The sequence below is a fragment of the Habropoda laboriosa genome, unplaced genomic scaffold (genome assembly GCF_001263275.1).
Source record: "Habropoda laboriosa isolate 0110345459 unplaced genomic scaffold, ASM126327v1 scaffold81, whole genome shotgun sequence".
Taxonomy (NCBI): domain Eukaryota; kingdom Metazoa; phylum Arthropoda; class Insecta; order Hymenoptera; family Apidae; genus Habropoda; species Habropoda laboriosa.
The window spans coordinates 755,375-777,306 of record NW_017100194.1 but is presented as its reverse complement, the minus strand read 5'-3'; the positions used below and the strand labels follow the sequence as shown (position 1 = coordinate 777,306).

General features: G+C 37.4%; 1 protein-coding gene across 5 annotated transcripts in view; it reads right to left on the bottom strand.

Moving 5' to 3' along the window:
• LOC108570288 (calcium-transporting ATPase sarcoplasmic/endoplasmic reticulum type) overlaps positions 1-21,932 on the bottom strand; it is a 55,769-nt gene that overhangs the window by 22,829 nt on the left and 11,008 nt on the right. For all 5 annotated transcript variants that reach the window (XM_017932126.1, XM_017932125.1, XM_017932128.1 and 2 more), the window contains one exon: positions 436-453. In XM_017932126.1, coding sequence (XP_017787615.1) covers positions 436-453 — 18 coding nt within the window. The remainder of the gene's footprint in view (positions 1-435; positions 454-21,932) is intronic.

The following is a 21,932-nucleotide window of genomic DNA, read 5'->3' as shown; positions in this document are numbered from 1 at the left end:
AGGCAAAAGAAGATTCTCTTGAATTTCTAAAATTCTGAACTTCTATTATTAGAAGAATTATTGAATTCTTCAAGTTTAGTGTTTCTAAATTTTTATAAATTCCTCAACATCAAAATTCTCAGAAATTTTTTGAGCTTAAAAATGTTACAACTCTGAATTCCTAATATTTGGAAGTTTATTAAACTCTGAAATTCGAAAGTTTCTGAATCCTTGAAAAATTGCAAAATTCCTCAATTTCTGAGAGAAATCTCGAAATGGCAGAATTGAAAGATTCTGAAACGATTCTATCCGACGCTTATCGTAAAATCTTTTTCCACCGTTATTTCCTAAAACCATCAACCAAAACCCTCCCTTTCGATGCCAATTTGTTGCCAGAACAGCTTACCGTGTCGATCGTCGCAGAGAAACGAATGCTTTCGCCATGAAAAGACTTACCCTCCTCGGCAGGCAATTCTGAAACAAACAAACAAGAGAAATAAGTATCCATCGCGTGAAATTAAAGTACGTCGTTTGAATAACCAATGAAAATCCAATAACACAATTCGTACGTGCAATATCGAGATTTCTGGGTCTAAAAGGATCCACCACTGTGCAAATGTTAACACATTACTATCTTTTAAACCACGTACATTATAACGCACGACACACACATACTTTTCTCATACAGAAAAAAATCTGTGTTTGATTTGCTATGAAAATAATAAAATTAAAAAACGCATCCTAAAAGGAAATGGTGAGGCAATTTGTTGTTTCTTCAAACGATTAAGTTAAGTTCACTTTCTATTCGTTATTCCTTGTATACCGAACGTGTTAAGCCAGCCTAAATCGCAGCATCTTCTTTAAGCTGGCCTAATTCGAATTGCCGAAGCATCGTTCCGGCACCGACGTCGCAAACAACGCTTTCCTCGTCGATGGTAAACGCCCTTACACGATGACGGGCCATCGACGCGTGTCCCCGTGACAACCGATAAAAATCGAACCACATCAGAGGGGAAAAAACGCGAAAAACTCGCGGGGATTTCAACGACGAAGATACTAATACGGTTCTCTCCGCGTTGAAATCCTGGCTTGGTGACGCATCTGATTTGGCGTGCACTGCGTTTGACGCACTTTAAGGACAGAGAAGGTACTGGGTGACGCCGATTGGGCGTTTAGGGCCCTCGTGGTGCTAAGTTCTATTGCAATTCGGGGGATCCTGGAGGGAAATGCGTTAATGGTGTATTGTAGTATATTCTTGGTTTTTCGAGAGTTCCGTGATGAATTTTAAGGAAGGAAGGTTTGAAATTCGTAGGAAATTTGGAAATTTTCCTTGAGAAGAGAAACATTTGGGACAGTATTTTGAGAAAGAGAATTGTGAAGATTTCAGAGGTTTCCTTTGGGAACAGGAAAATTTAGAAATATTCATCAGGAAAGGGAAAAGGGAAAATCAGGAATTTTCCAAAAGAAAGAAAAGTTTCAAAATGTCATAATTCACAATTTCTAAATTTCATAATTAAAAATTTCTCAATTACAGAATTCAAAATTCCTAAATTTGAAGTTTCTCATCCAAGACAGAAGAAAACTCAGAAATTTCCTCTGAAAACTAAACACACACATACAAAATTGACCATTTCTCAAGAAACGTGAAAATCTTTACCCCCAAGGAAAAGGGAAACAGGAAAGAGATACAAATTTACCTTTCAGAAGAACTCCGACATTCTCTCGAAGAGAAAAGGAAAATGTTTAGAAATTCAGTTTACGCGTTTCCCATTGAGGGAACGGGGGAAACGAAATGAAAATGCGAGATAAGCAAGAAGGAAACGGGTCTGCGGACGCAAACGCAAGGCAAACCCGATTCTCCGGCGCAATTTACGGGCAGATCCAAGGGATGCGCGAGATTCTATCGGTTTTCGTGCCGGGTTCCCTGGGAAATGCGTCGCAAGATGGGGGCGAACCCTCGTTTTCTATCGACCGTCGTCGAGAAACGAAGGCTGTTCTTGCAGATACTTGCTGCAGGAGAGAACCTGGGCCGTTGCCTGGCTGCTTTCAATTTTAACGGGGAAACTTTGGGAGCGTGTAAAACCTTTCAAAGTGCAGAAAAGATGATGTAAACTCGACGCGGCGAAACAGCGATAGAACTTCTATTGCAGTTTCATTAAAACGTTACGCGCGACGATAACAATTACTCGTCCGATGCGTATTTCACTCTCTGAATCACCCGTTGCAAACGTACAAAAGATAAACAAGCACATAAAGGACAGATAAAAATAGGTTAAAAAAGAAACATAAAATAAATTTTCACGTTAATGGCAAAAAAAAAAAAAAGAAATACAGAAACACAAACAGAATAAATTATCGTGTTCGCGGTGTGAAAAGGACACGATAAAATGAATTTCATATTCGTAAATTAAACGCGACATAAAAGTGCAAAAATGGGATAAATTACATAAAAATATTCTTAAAAACGACGAGAACGCGAATAGAATAAATTGTCAAGTTCACAAATTAAACGCGACAGAAAAAGCCACCCCAAAAGTAGGACAAATTTCCGCGCTAATAGCCACAGAAGCACGTAAAAACGTCCAGAAAAAAAAGGGAAAAAGAAAAATGCTAATAAAATGAATTTTCGCGATAACGGCGATACAGCTGCTAATGACTTCGCGAAAGACGCGGCCGTCATCGATCGACACATCCCGAAGCACTTAAAATAACTTGGAAACCTTCGAAGCGTTCGCGAGGCAGCTCTCGTTCGGCATTCATCCGCGCGCTCTATTGCTATTCGACGCAGAATTCGACGCTCGCGACGCTAATGGATCCGACGTTTCGATAGAGAAGAGGCTTGCGCAATTTTTCGCGCGCGCCAACAGTTTATGCAAACATTCCCTCTCGAACCCCTGAATCATCCGCGGAGTTCCTCGGAGTCGAACTGGGTCGACGAGCTGCCTTTTCCCTCCCGACGATCATCCCGTCTCGCCCTCTCTCAATGGACTATTTCCTTCGGGGGGGAGAAAGAAAAAGAAAATTCTAGTGATACGCGATGGAATTCTAGCGATGGAAACGATGGAATTGGAGCGAATCTGTTCCCCCTTTGGTTTTTCGTTCTTTTTGTCACTTGAGAAAGACAGGGAAGCTAGGGAAGACAGTGGAAAAGGGGAAATAGAACGAGGAAGTGGCGTGTCGCCAACAGAATTCGAGCTGTTTGCTGTCTGAGACTGACTGACTTGAGATGAAATCGAAGCTGTAACGAACGGATCGCGTGGAATTATTAAGCGATTCTTTTTACCTGAATGAATCGCGAATTTCGTGAAATGTATTTTTCTTTGTCATTTTTGACAGGGTTTGTATAGTTTTTTAGTATTTATCTTACTTACTGGGGTAAATCCATTAAGTTGTAGAATCAAGTAGAAGATCAGAAATATTTAGGAAAGTTAAATTAGAAAAATAAAAAAGGAAAAAAGATAAATTAATAGGAATTTTGTATAATTTGTATTTCTTTCTATTTTCAATACAAATTTATACATATTCCATAGTGGTATATTCTTTAACAGCGGTTCTGTATATTTTCCTACCTTCGGTAGAGATTCCTTATATTTCCCGGAGTGGTAGAATTTTACAGAAACAGACTGAGGGAAGAGGGAAAGAAATAAGACAAGTAATGAAATACGGAGCGCGTGAAATGGAACTATAATTTCGTAGCGGAATGACAATTTCCCGCAAAATTTCCCCTCTCGCAAGGCTCTAGACTCTGGTCTGGCTTATTATTCAACACGACCTCCGTTGCATACAGAATTCTCCATGAAAATGGAAGTTTAAAAGACCTTCGAACTTGACACCAACTTCGAGGTATTCGAGTAGAAAGATTTGTACGATTGAAAAATTCAACAAGATCGTCTTCTTTCGTACAACGTAACATTACGTTCTTCCTTATCAACTTTATCTACGTATCGATCGAGTAAAATTCCTCTTTACCGGAAAACAGCCTAATAACGTTCGTTTGCTCGAATTCAACAAAGTGCTCGCTGTGCTTTCTTTCGACGTGCTTACCTTCTCACATATAATGCAATCGCAGCAAGTTCTTTAAGTGGAACAACCGAATCGTCGTTGCAGAAATTCAACGTGAATTCTACGCGTAGATACGAGTGCTCCAATGGTAAAGTTGCGGAACTGCAAAAACTTCATTTTTCAGCAGAGAAGCAAACCATTTTGTTAATTAATATAAAATCACCTTTACACTAATTTTACCCCATTAAAAAAAAAAAAAAATAATAAATGTAAACGGTGTAAAATTGACGGACAAATTCAGCGCAAAAGTGATTTTACATTAACTGACAAAATAAATTTCTTCTATCCTGAAGAATGAAGTTCCTGCAATTTTTGCAGTTTCGCAACTTTTCCATTGGAACGTCGGGACACGAGGTTCGAGTGAAAAGTTTCACGGAAACGATTTAAGGTTTCGAAGCTCGTTAGATGATCAGTTGAAAGGAATCGTTATCCACTCTGCAAGTATCTCTTGAATAGCTCGTGTTTAAAAAAAAGAACGTGAGAAATATTCTTCCCCAAGATTCTCAATTCAATCGTACCGCGCAATTGGCAAAATACTAAAGGAAAATAAAATTCGTTGAAAATAAAAGCTCAATTTATTTCTTTTCATACGTATTTTCTCACTTGATTATTCCATTGTATCATATCGCAGAATAGCAAGAAAGCAGAGGTCTTCTTTTCAGTTGAAAGGCGAATCCTCTTTTCCTCTTTTTTTCATTCGATTATTCGATACCGCGAGCGATCAATAGAGCCAGCGATATCGTTATTCCTATTTACGCTCCATTGAAATGCATTTTTCCATGAAAGGTGAATTCACGTGTTCCAGAGGTGCATTAATTTCATCTGCTGGTCGTGTCGCCGGCAATTGGAATTCGAATTCTACCGCCACGATATTGGATTACTCGAACGCTTCGCGGCCGTCGCACGTGCGTGAATTACTCCTCGCGGTTAACTAACGTTTCAATATATTAACCGCAACGCGATATCGATCTATCGTGCAAAAATCGATCGATTAATCTGCAGCTATGTTGCTGTATCGACGGATCGTCTTATCCGCAGCTTTCATCAGGTGTACGGCGAACCTTGACCTGGGTAAAATGAAATTTCATAGGTACAGGATCTGTGGAAAGTTTGGAACCACTGTGCGTCGAGTTAAGCAGAAATTTTGGAGAAACAAGTTTAAGAAACATTTGAACTGAAGTGCATTGCTGTTGAATTATGCGATATTATAAAATTTTAAAAATAATGCGAGTGTGCAATTTTTCAGATTAACCCTTTCGCTGCTGTTTGAATATTTTCTCGCCTTCTTGTGTCCTTGGCGCCTATAGGCGTTTTCAGCGACTTTTGGCACACTTTTTTCTTAATTTAACCCTTAATTTTTCCCCTCTGTGCGCTTCCTCCTTAATTTAATAAAATGACAAATTTTTCAATTTAAATTTTCAAAACATGTCCTGTTAATTTTAAACATTTCAGACATTTAAACTCAGAATGTGGGAGCTTCTGGTTACATACTGTACATCGTATTTACCCTCAGACATTTATCGGTTGAAGTAACAGTAACAAGAGTGCTGAAATACGCGAAGCGAATGTTTTTGCTAGGGTGAGACAGAAATTTAGGGTTCTATTGTGCAAGCAGCCCTTCTGTGAATCTAACCCACCCCTAACACCCGTGTGTTTGTTCTTTTCGAGTCCTGAGGCCAGATGAGGGAGCAGACCCTATTCAACGAGGGTCCTCCTTTCATTTGCGACGAAGCATTCTTGGCCAACTGCCTTTGCAGTTTCACCTAGCTTAGGTCAAACTTCCCTCCAGTTCCGTAGAAACAGTACATTTACACTACAATCATGAACAACGTTCGAAAATGGCGTCGCTGATAAAATACTTTTCTAACGGTTACTTAAACTTCAGTCCATCGACAATTTTTCATATCCTTGTAAAAGTCTCCTAATCCCTACTTTTAAAAAGTTTCAATATTAAATCTTGAAACAACCGTGAAAATTTCGACTGTCCAATACAATTAAACTGACACTGTCAAGTTCCTTAAAGCTATTTCACGTTTAAATAAAAAAAAAAAAAAAATAGTGCGAACAGCAAACGTTGAAAAATCTCGCCACATCGCTTCCAGCGACTGTACATCGAGAGAAAGCACGTTGCAATCGCCGCGAATCGAACGACGAGTGGTGAATTTTCCGCGCTTATTATCGCTTACTTCGATTGGCCTCTCTGTGCACACATCCGCGAGTTAACGGAGACGTTTTCAAGCGGGATCGATCGCGGCCACGCACGCACACCGAGAGACGAGACACGTGTCCGTGGCGGGAACAATACGCCACCTCCGCCGTGTGTTGCACACGCGGGGGCATCAGAAACTGGCCGGGGAAAGAGGCACGAGGACGTGAAAAAAAAAGAAGAAGAAGAAAAAAAAAAAGTCCAGTTCTCCCGTTGTTGGAGCGTCACGGTTACGGATTAATCACGCGACACTGACTCGATGCAACATACACCAGGGCCACAAAGCATGTTGCCTACCACTATCGATAAATTTGCCGTCGCCGCTGTTGTTGCCAGCAGGTGCAACGAATGGGATAGCGATTTTGTTGTTACACTGTGATGGGAACGTTTGCAACTGGTCGGTGTGTGCGTGTGGCATGATTCGACTCGGAGTGACATCGAGAGAGTTCGAGGGTATTGATTATAACAATTGTTAGATGGTGAGATATCGACGATGACAAGTTTTGTCGAGGTACGTATTGACGGGGTTTGATGAATAATTTAATCCGCGTGGAAATTGCTATTGTGCGCTTCGAGCACGTGGAGAAATGTATTGCAATGTTTTCCTCGGTTGATTTCAGTTTTTTTGATGATTTCGAGAAGTTTGTGTGTTTACGCGAATAAATTAGGGAAGTGTAAAAGTTGGTCTTGTGTGCTTGGAGCAGGATGAGAAATGTGTACAAGTATTATTTCGAGAGGTAGAATTTTTCAATAGTATGGAGAAGCTTTCAGATTGTTGATTTTGGTTTAAAAAACTTGGTTGAAAACATTTGTACCAGAGAATCTTTCTGGTAGGTTCGTAAATTGTGTATTTAAGGCTTGAAGTGTATCGTATGCACTGGTGTAATTGAGTAAAATAGCGTGCTTTTCTGCCTACTATTGCAACTGTGAATTATTCATACGAGCAAAATGAGCATGTTTTTCTAGCCACCTTTTCTCCATTCTTTATCATTTTATTACAGTATTGAAGGGTTAAATACTTAAATGTCTCTATCGAAAAGAAAATGTGTTCTCGGAAATTACAACGAAAACAAGAAATTGTTATCATATCTCACGAGGTGCTTCGGTAAAATACTTCAACTATATTACGAGAGAAACAGTTCTGTGTCCTTGAAGGACCGAAATCTTCGGACCAGGCTATAGCTCGTCAAAAACACTCAATTACAAAGAAACGAATTCAACAGAAAGGATAAATTCAATTTATCCTCCACTGTTGATTCACAAAAGTTCCAAACATTCGGCGTAAACAATCTCTTAAACAAATAAACAACAACACCAAGAAATAAATAAAAAGAACCTCCGCCTTTATAGATTTTCTACTTTTTCGCTAAAAGCTTGAGTGAAAAAAGGAAACGACCTTAAGCACATTTGACGAACGAAGAAACTTTCGTCGAAATCAGACGCATAACTAATGCAAATAATTTGGTGGCGGGAGGTGAACCTTGGTTCACGCGAACGAGTCGAAAGGTGGAAAGTTTCCTACGGGCGATCGCGCGGCAATTTCGAAAAATATATAACGAAACACCGGTCCAGATATAAATATCGGCGAGCATTTCACGTGCTTCTTCTTCTTCTTCTTCTTCTACTGGTGGCCGCTCCTCAAATCTGATTGTGTATTTTTGAAATGTAGGTTACGGAATGCCAGCGAATGCAAGTATCTGATAAAAGGTTACGTAAGTTTTGGCAAGTGCGTCGACGGGAATCTATTTGCGTTGTAAAAACACGGGCTCGCGAGCCTTATTGTTATTTATTAACATACGGTCACTGCATAATCGTAATTTATGGCATTATAATTAGAATGGTGCGTGACGCGATTCATTAAAATCCAACCGGTCGGGTTTCTGACCAATCGAATCGGGAAATCGTGGATTTCGCGAAAGATTCCAAGTGCAAGAAATTCTTGTCTACTTCGAAAATTATCAATTTCTACATTATCCTTGGTAGATAATACTTTTCTGTTGCCTCAAAATTCTCTATTTTTAATTTGCAATTGTTACGTTGTTTTCGTTAAAAATTTTTATATTATTTTCAGTGTTTTCACTGCAAGCAACTGTTTCTTTTCCGCGTAACGTTGACATTTTCTGCCTGCACACTGTTATTCGCGTTTTTTTCCATATATATCGAAGCTGATTGCGAAAGTTTGATTACCACGGATAGGTCGGATTGTATAATGATGTGTTTTCACGCGAAACGATTAAATCAGCGAATTATAAAATGCACAGAGAGAGAGAAGGTCGTCGATTCACGCGCGTCCATTCCCCTCTCCCTCGAAAACCGCGTGGTAAAGAAAATGTTAATTGGATCTCTGCTTTAACGTAATTACGGTTGCAGAGTGTGAAGTCGTTGGACGATCGGATTCGACGTGCCCGCGGAGATTCTTTTCTTTCGAGTTATTTCTCCGCGTCGAAGCCGGATTCGTAGAAGCATTAAAGAATTGTGTACACCAGAGTAGTTTAACACCTTGTGGACTAAATCAGCTCTTTCGCGAGTCTGCGAACGGTATATACACCCGAGCATAATGTTTCAGCTGTTCTTCGCTCGAATTTTCAACTTCGACGTCACTTTTTTTCAATATAAACGTTGAAATCTGGGTTTCTGATATTGTACCGTTACTTCGATTTTGAGATATCTAATAGAAATTCCGAGGATCATTGTGAAAAAATTTTAAACGAAAATTGCAATAAATCATTACAGAGTTTTTATTGTCAGTGAGATAATAGACTAATCGACTGAAATTTGTATTGAGGAGACTTTGAAGAACTTATCTATAAATTTCGATCATTTTTCCGAAATATCCACGAAATTCAAGTACACAACACACCTAGAGAATCTAGAACACGATCTACCCTAATCTACCAAGAGCATAAACAACTCGATGACCCAAAATCGGCTAGAAAAATATTGCACAACTGGGTAGAATATTTCCACACCTTGTTTAAACTTTGAAAGTAAATCGTGCTCTATCAGAATCCTATTTATCAAATTTCTGTGTCATTTTTTTTTATCACACACGTAGAGTATGTGTTCAGTGATTCAATGTTTTCCAGGTTGGGAAACAACGAAGCCTAAGTTTCTAAGTTACTCTGCGGTTAGGATACTTATTTCTGGTACGCTGCATTATCGTACACGTGTCACAATTTATCAACATCTCGAAGGAAGGCAAAACATCTCGAGTTTAGCGTGCATCGTGGAAACGGGACCATCTGCGTGAATTTTTCTCGGTCAATTACTGGACATGAATAACGATAACGAAACGTTCGAAAGTTTAACGAGCTTCTCTATCCTTAAATTTAGGAACCTATGAAACCGAAGAACCGAGGAATTTTGTCAAAATTATGGGTTACGTAGAAATGAAATTGCGCGACATTAATATTTATCGTTGTCTGAAATTCAATTACACCAAGTTGAAGTTAAAAAATTGTACTAAATTAGCATTTATTTTATAATACCGAGAGTTTGCAATTTTACATAGAAATTGTATTCAAATTACGTCAAACTGCGTGAAATTAATATTTATCGTTGTTCCAAATGATATCCAAATTACACTGGATTACGTGACATTAATATCTGTTATTATTCAAATGAAATTCCATCATATCTGAATTACAAATTTGTATAAAATTAATATCCAGCTGTATAAGAAAACGTACACTTTTAGAGTGTTATTTATAATTATTCGAGGCATTTAACAGCAAGTACAGATTGAATTTTTAATACGAAAGATAAGTATGCCAAATTAGTTGTAATTTGCATGCTGTTTCCTTATCACCGCTCTACCAGATTCATTTTTAACAACACCGAAGAACAGGTAGTAACGCACCTGTTGACGATCGCTCAATCAACTAAGTAGTAGACCACATTAATTTCCTTATCGTTGAAGAGTATCAATACTGATTTACTGCTTCATGATATCAAGATCACACTTGTGACGTAAATTATGTATGTACTTCAAGATGGAACATTGCATTACAATCTAATTAGTAGAATAATAACTGTATTTTCCTATTCAACACGCTTCGTTTGATATTCTACATCGTGCTTGACCCTGGTATACTAACGTCAACTTTTTGTCACGTTAATGTAGCAAAAGAAATATTTCCATTTCTCTACTAACATTTAAATTGAAAAAATTGTTTCTCTTAAGTTCAAACGAAACGGGTAAGTAATGACATTTTCAAATTGAAAATTCTTTTCTAATTTCCCATAATACTACCGTATTTATTTCCAGTCTGAACGAAGCTCTTTAAAATTTCTTCGAAGTTACCATTTGTTGATAACGCATACAAAATATTTTGTATAAAGTGCATTATTAAAACTCTTTATAATAACCACCTCGTTAAAGAAGAAGCTAAGTTTCACTTTTCACCTAATTATTATATTCGTCGCAAATTTCCCAACAACAACAGAAATTGCCCACAGAAACCTTTCACATTTAATCCAATTAACAAACGCTTCGGTTCTCCACAGAAATGAATTCATATTTCAACTTCACGTCAGCATTATCTTCATACACTTATGGCCAGGATCGAGTGCATCGTCGACACTCGTTTTCCACGCGACAATCGCGATATTCGTGTCACCCACCGGATCAAAAGCATCTAACATGCAAACACACTCGACGAAGCTTCCCATCAGGTGTGTAGATCGATCGATCGGAGCAATTCAGGCGTGAAATTTTCTTACTAAAATCGTGCTCGCCTCTTTGGCCAGCGGTGAATTAGCAAATCCACTTTTAATCAAGCTACCTTTTTCTACATTCGATACCGTGTTATCCGGTCCCCTTCAAACACCCGATAAATCAAACAGCTTTTCACCGGTATTTTCCTGGTCGCACAGGTGAAAGTTTGCTAACATTTAGACGGTAAACATTGCCAGTTTTCTCTTGGACGATTCCACGCTTATGGATCGCGTATTGAAACTTTCTACTTTCGAACGGACAGGCGTGTTTCTCTCGATAAACAACCCTAACGATATACAACTTTTGTTTAGTGTAATTGAGGAAAATTGCGAACGAATTTGGCGAGATTATAATTTAGAAAATGAATCTTTTTAACTCACTTTTGGTGGAATATTTTCATATTTTTTTGCTGGAATATCTTATACAATACTTTTGTAACATTTTACAGTACCTTCACATTTTTCCACGATTTCTAGCGAAATTTACACGGACACACGAGAATATTTCATTTCCCGGCTCTTAATTATAGAAACAGAAGCTTCTTCTGCGATACATCTCGGCTTGTTTTACTTCATTATTCCCGCGTGTAAATCATACAATTCGATACTTTCTTCTCGAACCGCCTTGGATACCTTGACCAGACTTCGTAATAAAATTCCTCGGCTAAAAATAAACTCTCTGTACAATACTGAACGAATTACACGGACAATTCGGATCTCTGGAAACGTTCAATAGACGTTCCTGACACAGGACGTAATGACTGGTTTCGCGGCAAACTGGAAAATCATTAACTCGAGTCAATTACGTAAACCTGTATATAATTAAAATGCAAACTATACGTTCAACTTGATCGTTGCCTGGAATCCCATTGTCGTATCAACAGTTGACAGTCTGAACACACTCGATTAACCGGTTCGTCAAACGTAGGAAGGAGAAGTTCGCGTATAATTTGAACTGTGCTTAACCCTTTAGCTGCCTGAACGAGCTTACTCGCACTTTTCACCCTTTAATTTCTAAATTAACCTGCACACAAAAATTTAACCCTCTGTAAACAATCGAGCCAAGTTTCACTCTCGTATTTCTTCCAGACGAATTTTTATTTTTATTGGAAAAAGTTTTAAACATTTGACTTAGCGTAAGTGTCCCAGAATTTTTTCAGATTTTTCGAGTCTAAAATAGTGAAAAAAATTAGACTTGGAAAATATTGACCTGGTTTGCTTGTAAAGGGTTAAAGGTTAAGTTAGGATGCCTTTGTCAATTTTCGAGATATTCTGAAATGAACACTGGTCAGGTTTGAAAGGGTTAATCGTGACAAAAGTGTAGGAATATTTTCAAATATTTTCTGCTTGTTACGCGAATATGCTCATTTACATGCAACTTAAACCGCTTCAATCTACTATATACGCAATGCTCTGGCCGATTCAACTGTGCCACGCTAATTCACAGATGCACATACACAGAAAGGCGAGTGGCTCGTTAGGTGACCCAACGTTAAGCTGACATTAAAAGCATACGTACTGCATTCACGGGTACAAATAGTCGCGATTCTGGTGGAAATTTTAACGAGATTCCGGCGATATTTTCGTTAAAAGCGTTTCTACGTATCTAACAACACCCGATTCATTCCCCGGGGATTCAATTAACACGCGATAGACGTTAAAATTCACAACTGGATTACGCTGAGTGGTAAATTTCATTTAAAAACGGTAAAGAAAACCGTGGCCAAAGGCAAAATTGCCCTAAAAGGTGCCTTTGAAGAAATTATCAAAATTTCGAATTAAAAAAACGCTTCGCAACGAGGTAAAATTGCTAGAATCGAAAAAGAGATGGATTCCAAGTGTATTCAATTGCTCGTTAACCCTTTCGCAGTAGCAAAATTGAAATTACCCTAAAAAGACACTTTTCAAGAATGATCGAAATTGCCAATTAAGGAAAATGCCTCATAACGAAGGAAAATTGCAAGAATAAAAAAAAAATAACGAGTCTGAAGTCTAACCCTGTCACAGTCGCAGAATCCAAATTACCCTAAAGAGACACCTTCGGAAATGATCAAAAATTGCAAATTAAGAAAAATGCTTCAGAACGAAGCAAAATTGCAAAAATTGAGCAAAAACAATGCATTTCAAACGCACTCGGTTTCTCGTTAACCCTTTCACAATGCCAAAATCCAAATTACCCTAAAGAGACACCATCGAAAATGATCAAAAATTGCAAATTAAGAAAAATGCTTCAGAACGAAGCAATATTGCAAAAATTGAGCAAAAATTGAGCAAAAACAATGCATTTCAAGCGCACTCGGTTTCTCGTTAACCCTTTCACAATGCCAAATTCCAAATTACCCCAAAAAGCTCCCTCTGAAAAAGAAGGAAAATTGCAAACAAAGGGGAACGCTTCGGAACGAGGCAAAACTGCAAGAGTAAATCATCGTTGCCGGTATCAGACGAACATAAGCAATTACAAAGATATCATTTATTACGATTTATTCCAATTACAACCGAGAAAGAGATCGCGACGCGTGTAAACGGTTTCCCACAATCGTTCTCGTCCATCCATTACCGTGCTGCCCGCCTGCTGTCCTACTGCCACGAAAATTGAAACGTTTCACGGCCAATCAACGTCTGGTGCGCGATTAAAACGAAGAGAGAGAGAGAGAGAGACACGTGGAGGAAACACGGAAAGACGGGTCTCTGTGTTGTCTGGCGTTCGCGTAATAGGCATCGATGAAAGATACGAGCGGGCAAAAGAGGGAGAGACACTCTGGCTAAATGCCGCAACGAGCCGTAACTTTGAGCAGCGGCCTTAAAACGAATTAACCCCATTTGCCGCGATAACTCCTAATGCAATTTCACCATAACACGCGCGATTTACCCAGTACGGGCCGATTCTTTTCTTTCTTTCTTTTTCTAAGCTCTCCACGTTCTACGAGAATGTTACGTCTTGTTTATCTCGCTCGACGAATCGATGGAGACGAGCGATGACAGATTCCTTCATCGCGGAGGAATTTTCATTGAGAATTTATACGATTAGCACAACTTCCATTAGAATAACTTCTGACGTAATGCTTCATGTTTCTCGTGTTTGAATTCGTTGAAACTGGCTGTAATCTGACCACTTTTAGCATTTTCTTCCTTGGAAGAGACACGATTTTCAAGGATCTTTAAGATACGATACTAGATATTTTTTTGCGTGTTTTTAGAGATGTAATATTAATACTAGAACAATCGAACCTGTTAAAACTGGGAGATTTCAGATTTTCTACTTTAGATTACAGAAATTATTTATGCCAATTTATGCGAACGACAGGAAGATAATAGAGCTAGTCACGTTACGCGTGTTCGCCCTGTATATTACTCGAGAATAGACGGAGAACAGTTTCTTTATTGTAGAAGAACTTTTATTGAGATTTGTGAATGTAACATAGTCAGCGTAGTTCGCATAATTTCTACGATAGATTTATTCTCGCGAAGATAAATTGTTGCATCCCTGATATATTGATAAATTAATAGAGAATTCTTTCTTTTCTCTTCGAGTCTTTATCTTGCTCGATTTTTCATGTCTTTACCTATATTTTACTATTACCTTGTTATTATTACAATGAATTTATACTCGTAAATAAATAAACAAATTACGAAATCTAATTTTGTGCTAGAATTTTTTCTACTTTTCTCAGAAGAAATTCTGTCAAGACTCGTAGCAAATACTCGGAGGTTGGTATACTTCGATTATAACTCCGATGCGTGGCACAACGGACAAAGGTGCTGTTTCCTCCCCGAGTAACTTATTAATAATGAATCAGACGGCGAGTCACTATGACGTGGTTGCTTACGCTCGAGCTTGACCACGTCAGGTATATGCTAGAGCAGCTACGAAGAGCCAAAGCAGGAAGATTGTTTGGATTCTTGTGTGGCGAATCCACCGCCAATTATTTACATTTCCTTCTCGACTCTTTCGATTTTCTCCTTTCTACGCGAACGTCATTTCGTCATTTCTTACCTGATTTCACAGCGATTTAGCGATCAGTCCGTTTTACTTATTAGAATACAAAACAAATTTAAGAAAAAGAAATGTTTAATTTAACGAGAATTCAATTTTCGAGCGATTAATATTCCCTCGGAAATGAATGTCAATGAACAAGAAACGATAGAGAAAGAAAACAGGGGAACAGAGAATCAAACAACGATAACAGAGATAAGAAGCACGTTGTACGTATTTCGACGATATTCTATTTACAATGACTACTCTACGCGTAATGCAATTTACATCTGGCACAGTAATAACGATGAACATTCGCGATAACGATGCTGCCAGATAACAGGGTTTCACATTGTACTTCTCATCTGTTATCCACCTCGTCTAATCGTCCGTTGAAACTTTTCGCTATTTCCGCTCTATCGTCGCGCTTCGTAATTATTCACTCGACTGCTAAGAAAAAGGTTAAACAATATCTTTAACGTCAAACAAGACTATTGCGCGGCGGAAAAATTCAGACATTTCCATTCGTCGATCAATTTGAAGAAAATTCTAGAAAAATTTCCCTACCTTTTATTAATTTTCGATTCAGAAGATTTCAAGTGTGAAATTTTAATTTCAGAAATCTCGCAACTTCTTCATTTTCCACTTAGTGTAATCTTTAAAACTTTAACAACTTCGGTGAACGAACTTCGATTTAATCTCGAACGTAAGTTAGTATCTTAATCGGTCTTACGATCTCGTTAATTTTCAATTTGAAACACTGTACCGAGAAAAAATGGGAAAATAGAGAAGAATACAGTAGGAAATTTTAATTTAACAATTACTTCGTTTTCCACTTAATTTAATCTTGAAATATTATAAAAATGAGAAAACAGGGAAGAATACAGTAGGAAATTTGAATCTGAGAAGTTTACCAATTACTCCGTTTCCCACTTAATTTAATCTTGAAACATTCGACGATTTCACCAAAAAATAAACAAACTTCAATTTCCTTGTTATTTAGGTGATCCTGATAATTTTATAATTGCTAATAGTATAATAACTCCTACTCATATTAAACCTGAGTGATATTTTTTATTTGCTTGTTCAATTTTACGAGCTATTCCTAATAAATTAGGGGGGATTGTAGCTTTATTAATATCAATTTTAATTTTACATTATACCATTTAATAAAAATTATATTAAATCAAATAAATTTTACCACTTAAGACAATTATTATATTGGTCTTTTATTAACAATTTTATTATATTAACTTGATTAGGTAGGCAAGTTATTGAGTACAATTAGCTGAATTAATCTACAAGTTGGTATTTTAATCTTTGGAAATTGCGGATTCGAAGAAAGCGCAACTTTTGATCCGTCATTCTCAACAATGGGAAGCGTTTCTAACTCGACGGCCAACAATGACAGATAATTTACAGTCGTACTGTTATAGTTCCTGATTAAAAAGCCGCCCGGCAGATTAGAATCTTCGAGATAGCCCGCGATATCGCGCCAGTGAATTTCCAAAGCGTTTTTACGACGTATTAAAGAGAGCCACGAAAAGTGTCTGCATCCGCCACTGTATAATCAAACAACGATCCCGCTGAATAAAAAAGAAACGCCGACCCACTGTGCGCCCGTGTGTATTTCGAAGCGTAATAAACTCGCGTGAAAGATGAAATTACACGCTGATCGTGGTTATCGGACGTTCATTCGGACAATTTCGTAATTAGTTACCGACACACGGTAATTATCGTATAATCGCGGTCCGCTAACTGCATTCGATAAGGAAAAACCGAGGAAAAAACTAATTTCCAAGATTAAAATTGTCTGGATAATTGGAAAAAATGAACTTTATCTTACGTTAGTTTTATCGAAATTTCGAAGATTAGAATTGTCGGAGAAATTAAAATGAAAAATAAATAAACTTTATTCTACTGTAATCGGGAGATAAATTTTTATCGAAACTGAATTTTTTTGGAATATTGCATTCTTCGTAAATTCGTATAGTAGTTTACTTGATTTTTTTTTTCAAGTTTCTTTATAGCTTTCTCGTTTTTACGAGGTTTCACTTTCTTCTGGATTTTAAACATTCTCGCGATTTCAATCTTTTTTCTTTCATTCTACGCGATCTTTCACGGCTTTTCTCTTACATCGAATCGATAAAACTGCAAGAGTAGTTTGCCTCTGTGTAAATATCATTTATGTCTCGGGTAATAACCGAATTAAAGACTCGACTCAAGTATAAAAATAATTCGCTCGAAAATCACTCGGTTTGAAAGTCAACGTACGATTAATTTACGATTAAAAGTTATCGAGAAGAGCGTAAGTAAAATTTTACGCGAATGAGTCACCGGTTTAACACGGAGTTTAGATACTTCCAGCGGATCGGATTTATTTAAAAGAAACCTGTTATTGTTCCGAACGGAACGCCTATCTTGATGACGTCAAGAATCTCTAGAAACAGTTCCCATTCAATGCAAACAGCCAATTTCCGAAGTACAAATTCAACATCCTCGACTATCTTATTTCTCTACATCCTTCTGGTCATCTCTGCATGTTTCCGAGTTTAACAATTTATTGCCGTGCAATGGAAAATAATAAAATTGAAAATAAAGATTCAAGAATTAAAAAATTAAAATTTGAAGATTGAAAAATTAAAAAATTTCATGATAAAGATTGAAAAGTTAAAAAAAAAAAGAAAGAATGCCATTTGATAAATTAAACGTTTATGCAACCTAAATCTGGGAACTTTTGTCACACTGTAATTCTCCATTTCAATTCGAAGTGGAGGGAACAAGTCTTAGATTTTCATGGTCACTCGTTGAAAAGTCGTTTTTCCCCGATCCCTTCTAATTAAATATTTTCACTTGATTCCCAATTTCCAAATTAGAATATTACAGAATTCTAATAAAAATATAATAAATATTCCAAGATATTTATCATTTTCAACGACCAATCAAATCTTAATAAAAAAATCATCGATTTTGGTCGAGTGTCTAATCACGAAAATCGGAATTGGAAGGACGTTCAAAATGGAAAATCCACGATTTAACGGTGATTTTGAGACGACTGGTAATTGTGTCCCACGTTCTAGTGGGCATTGTCTGCGAAAGAGGCAACGAACTCGTAGCAACGTGCACCGAAAGTACTCTCGTCGCTTCTTCGAACAGCTTCGCCGTTTCCTCGAGCATTTTCACCGAACAAAGGAAAAGCTAAGTTTCGCGAAACAGTGTGTAATTGTTTCTTCCTGCTGCAAACGTCGCGTGAGGTCGCCCACGCATAAAAGGCTTCGTTATGAAACTTACAGACCTTGAACTTATTTTTCGCTCCAACTATGATATGCTAATTTTCAGGATATCCGAGATAGCAAAAAAGGAGAAAAAGAATTGAACGAATCGCACCGTGTAAAATTTGCCGAATCTTCGAGTGTAAAACGGAGAAAAAGAGGCAAAGAAATTCTAGAAAGAAAACAGAAAGGTGAGTTGTACCAGCTGCAAGGTAGAATCGTTTGTAGGTGTTTGAAAAATTTCCGAGAAAAACATATCTTCGGTGTAAAAATAAAAGGAACGTTTCTGAGAATATTCTAATAGTTGATCATTTGAAAAAAAAAAAAAATCTGAAAATTAGAAAAATTGTGCTTTTAACCAGATCCCAAACTACAAATTATCCGACAAATTTCCAAATACCTAAAACTGTACTATAATATCAAGTATGACAAAATGGTTAACAGAAATTTTCAAGGAATCCTTCAAATTTAAAAATTTCAAGTCTCAAAAATACGATTCTATTTTAACGTGAATTACCTTCTCGAAATACCTCGATTCGCGTTTAACCGCTAAAAAAGAACACTCGTAAAATGGCGAAAATCGGTATTTCTCGGGACCTTGAACCAGCACGACCCAAATTCCGTCGATTAAAATTTTTACGCCTTCTTAAAAAGCGAAGATGAAATTCACAGCCAGAAACTTTCAGCAGTTTTACACCCGTAACGATAATCAACAGTTCTCCTGCAAATTAATACTAACAAACGTGGTTGGAACCGTGCATAAAGCGAGATGCTTTCTACGAATTGTTCGAGAAACAAGGGTAAATTACGAACGTGTACGTATGACGGTCCCGACTAACGTGATATAACTTGTTAAAACGCGACAACGGACACGTTTAACGACAGATTTTTCTATACGGGAAAATTACGCTGTTAATTAATATTTACGCGGCGGCACGGACGTAGATTTAAAGGCCGTTCTGTCCTATTTAAAACGTAATTTCGTTATCTGGCGAATGTGCACGCGCACGCAAGAATGCACGATAAAACGAAGCGGTACACTATTATGCTCGTACGTTTCTCTCGACTAAACTGTATGAAAAACTAAGTGAATTTTCCATTTTCAAAACTTTGGATATTTCGTCAGTTTCAGCGAGCGAGCGACATTTCACGGAGGGATTGTGGTGTTGTTCTTTTCATACGGGAGATCATGCGCGCGGTACTATGATTCAGGGAGGAAATAAAAATTCTCAACACGTGCCAATATCACGTGGTCATTCATGGCCTGTAATAGTTGGCAGAAGCGAGAAACTTTCACCGGATGAATAAATATCTCTGACATACGATTGGCGTGAATTGTGTGCGTGTGATAGAAACGTGTGTGCAATGATTAAATATTCTGAATAAAAACTGAAAAACGTCGAATATTCGAAATTTACGTTCCAACTTTCTACCTTTCTCTTCGAATGAAATCTCGTTAAGAGAAGTATTGTACTTTAGGCGAGCTTAGAAAATTTGAAAAATCGCGAAGTAGTGGATTCCTTTATCAGAGAGATAAGAAAATTGAGTTACACGGATTATTGATAATACTTGGTTTTATGAAAGATTAACAGATGTGGTATATGCAAACGACTGTTACACAAATTTTAAGAGAAACGATAGGAAGATAGAAATTTTCTAAAGCACAGAGTAGTACGTTTTACCGGCCGATGATAAATTATAATTTCCATAATTTTGTCAAATAAAGATACAAGTAGTATCGCAGAGAAAAACAAGTATCGTACAAGTAGTAACGAGGTTTTCCTCCTCTAACAGACACATTACGTTAACGTACGATGTAATATTCCTGTCAGGGACTAGGTGTTAAACAACATGAAATACAACAGCTTCTACCGAGAAACAAACTAGTACTAAGTCTCTGCCAGTGGTGTAACAAATCTTAATATTCTTCACGTTCTAGTTTCTTCAATAAACAGTACCTTCAGTTTGATACAAAATCGAAATATGATATTTATCAATAGTTAAATCATTTGGGTGCCTTTTATGCAATCTTCTTGGGATAAATTGCGCGTGCAAGCTATTTGTTAAATTGCTCACTTTTAATCTAGAAAGAAGTTTTTTAAATTTCTCACTTTTAACACAGAAAGGAATCTTTTAAATTTCTCACGTTAAATGACGAAAGAAATTTCTTCTAATTTCTAAAATTTAATCTAGACGTAATTTTTTTAAATTTCTCGCTTTTAACGTGGAAAGAAATTTTTAAATTACGCGCTTTTAATCCAGAAAGAAATTTTTCAAATTTCTCGCTTTAAACGTAGAAAGAAATTTTTAAATTACGCGCTTTTAATCCAGAAAGAAATTTTTCAAATTTCTCGCTTTAAACGTAGAAAGAAATTTTTAAATTACGCGCTTTTAATCCAGAAAGAAATTTTTCAAATTTCTCGCTTTAAACGTAGAAAGAAATTTTTAAATTACGCGCTTTTAATCCAGAATACGCAATTTCTCGTTCAACAAACTCGACTTTAAAATCCTGAAATTCTCATTTCTGCTATACTATACCACTGTAAAAATAATTATCGATTGCATCCCCTCAATTTTCCTTTGATTTAACGACAGATTTGCATAGAAACGTAAGAAAGGCAGAAATTGAAAAGGAAACACCGCCTCGACATCAAGCATCTCGAGTGTCTGAACGTGAAATCGTATTTAACGAAGCAGCGATTTTCCGCGATTTCGGATTTGATAAACGGGCCACGCGTAACGCGGCCGATTTACCATCGAACAAAGCGATGTTTCAAGCGGTCCCTTATTTCCACGTTATTCCGCCAGCCTCCAACGATCATCCCGCGAATTTATCCTGTCGCGGGCTGACACTTGGACTTATTTGCATCGTATCTCCGCTAGTTTACCGTCGCCACGTTGGCGCGCTTTCAACCGAGAATTAAAAATCATCGCAACGAGCGACGCGTGCGAATATTTCTGGAACGGAATAAACGAACCTCGAAACAGCCACGTTTCTGTGTGCACGTTTACTCTTTAACTACGAGAAGTTGCTCGTTTCTGAGTATTTTTTATACCATGTAATTATCCACGAAAGAGTAAATCAAAAGTCTTGTATTTACACCTTCGTTTTCGAAAGAATCGAATTGGAAAAAATAGAAGTTAGGTACTCGTGCAAAAATGAATAAAAATTTTTCACTTTCGAAAGAATCAGATTGGAAAAATTGAGGTTAAATACTCCGACAAAAAGGGATAAATCAATTACGAGACGTGAGAACAAATAACAGCGTGAAAAATACCGATAAAAAAAGAAAAACAAAGGATCGAGACGATCAATTCTACCGAATCACACGCGCAACTCTCGCACAACTCTCGCGATCAATTTTCACGTGAAACCAAGGCTCGCACGCAGAAACTTTATTCCACCTATTAGATTCATTTTTCCTTTAGCAAAGAATCACACTCGCGTGTATACATCCCAGCGAAATTCACTTGGTGTAACACATCTCGCACTAAACTGTTATAACCTCAAATCTACCGTTAAATAACTGTAATAATTCAGAAACGACGAATCATTCTCCAAACACGATGTTTACACGAAACATAAACATGCTTCTAATATTCCACGGTGATAAATCTCTACAAATATTATCCCGCACGTCGACCATCTCCTTTCCCATTTTTAGAACGCGTAAATGTAACTAAAGGGTTAAGTACGGCACTATTCGCCGCGTTTCCGCGAGAC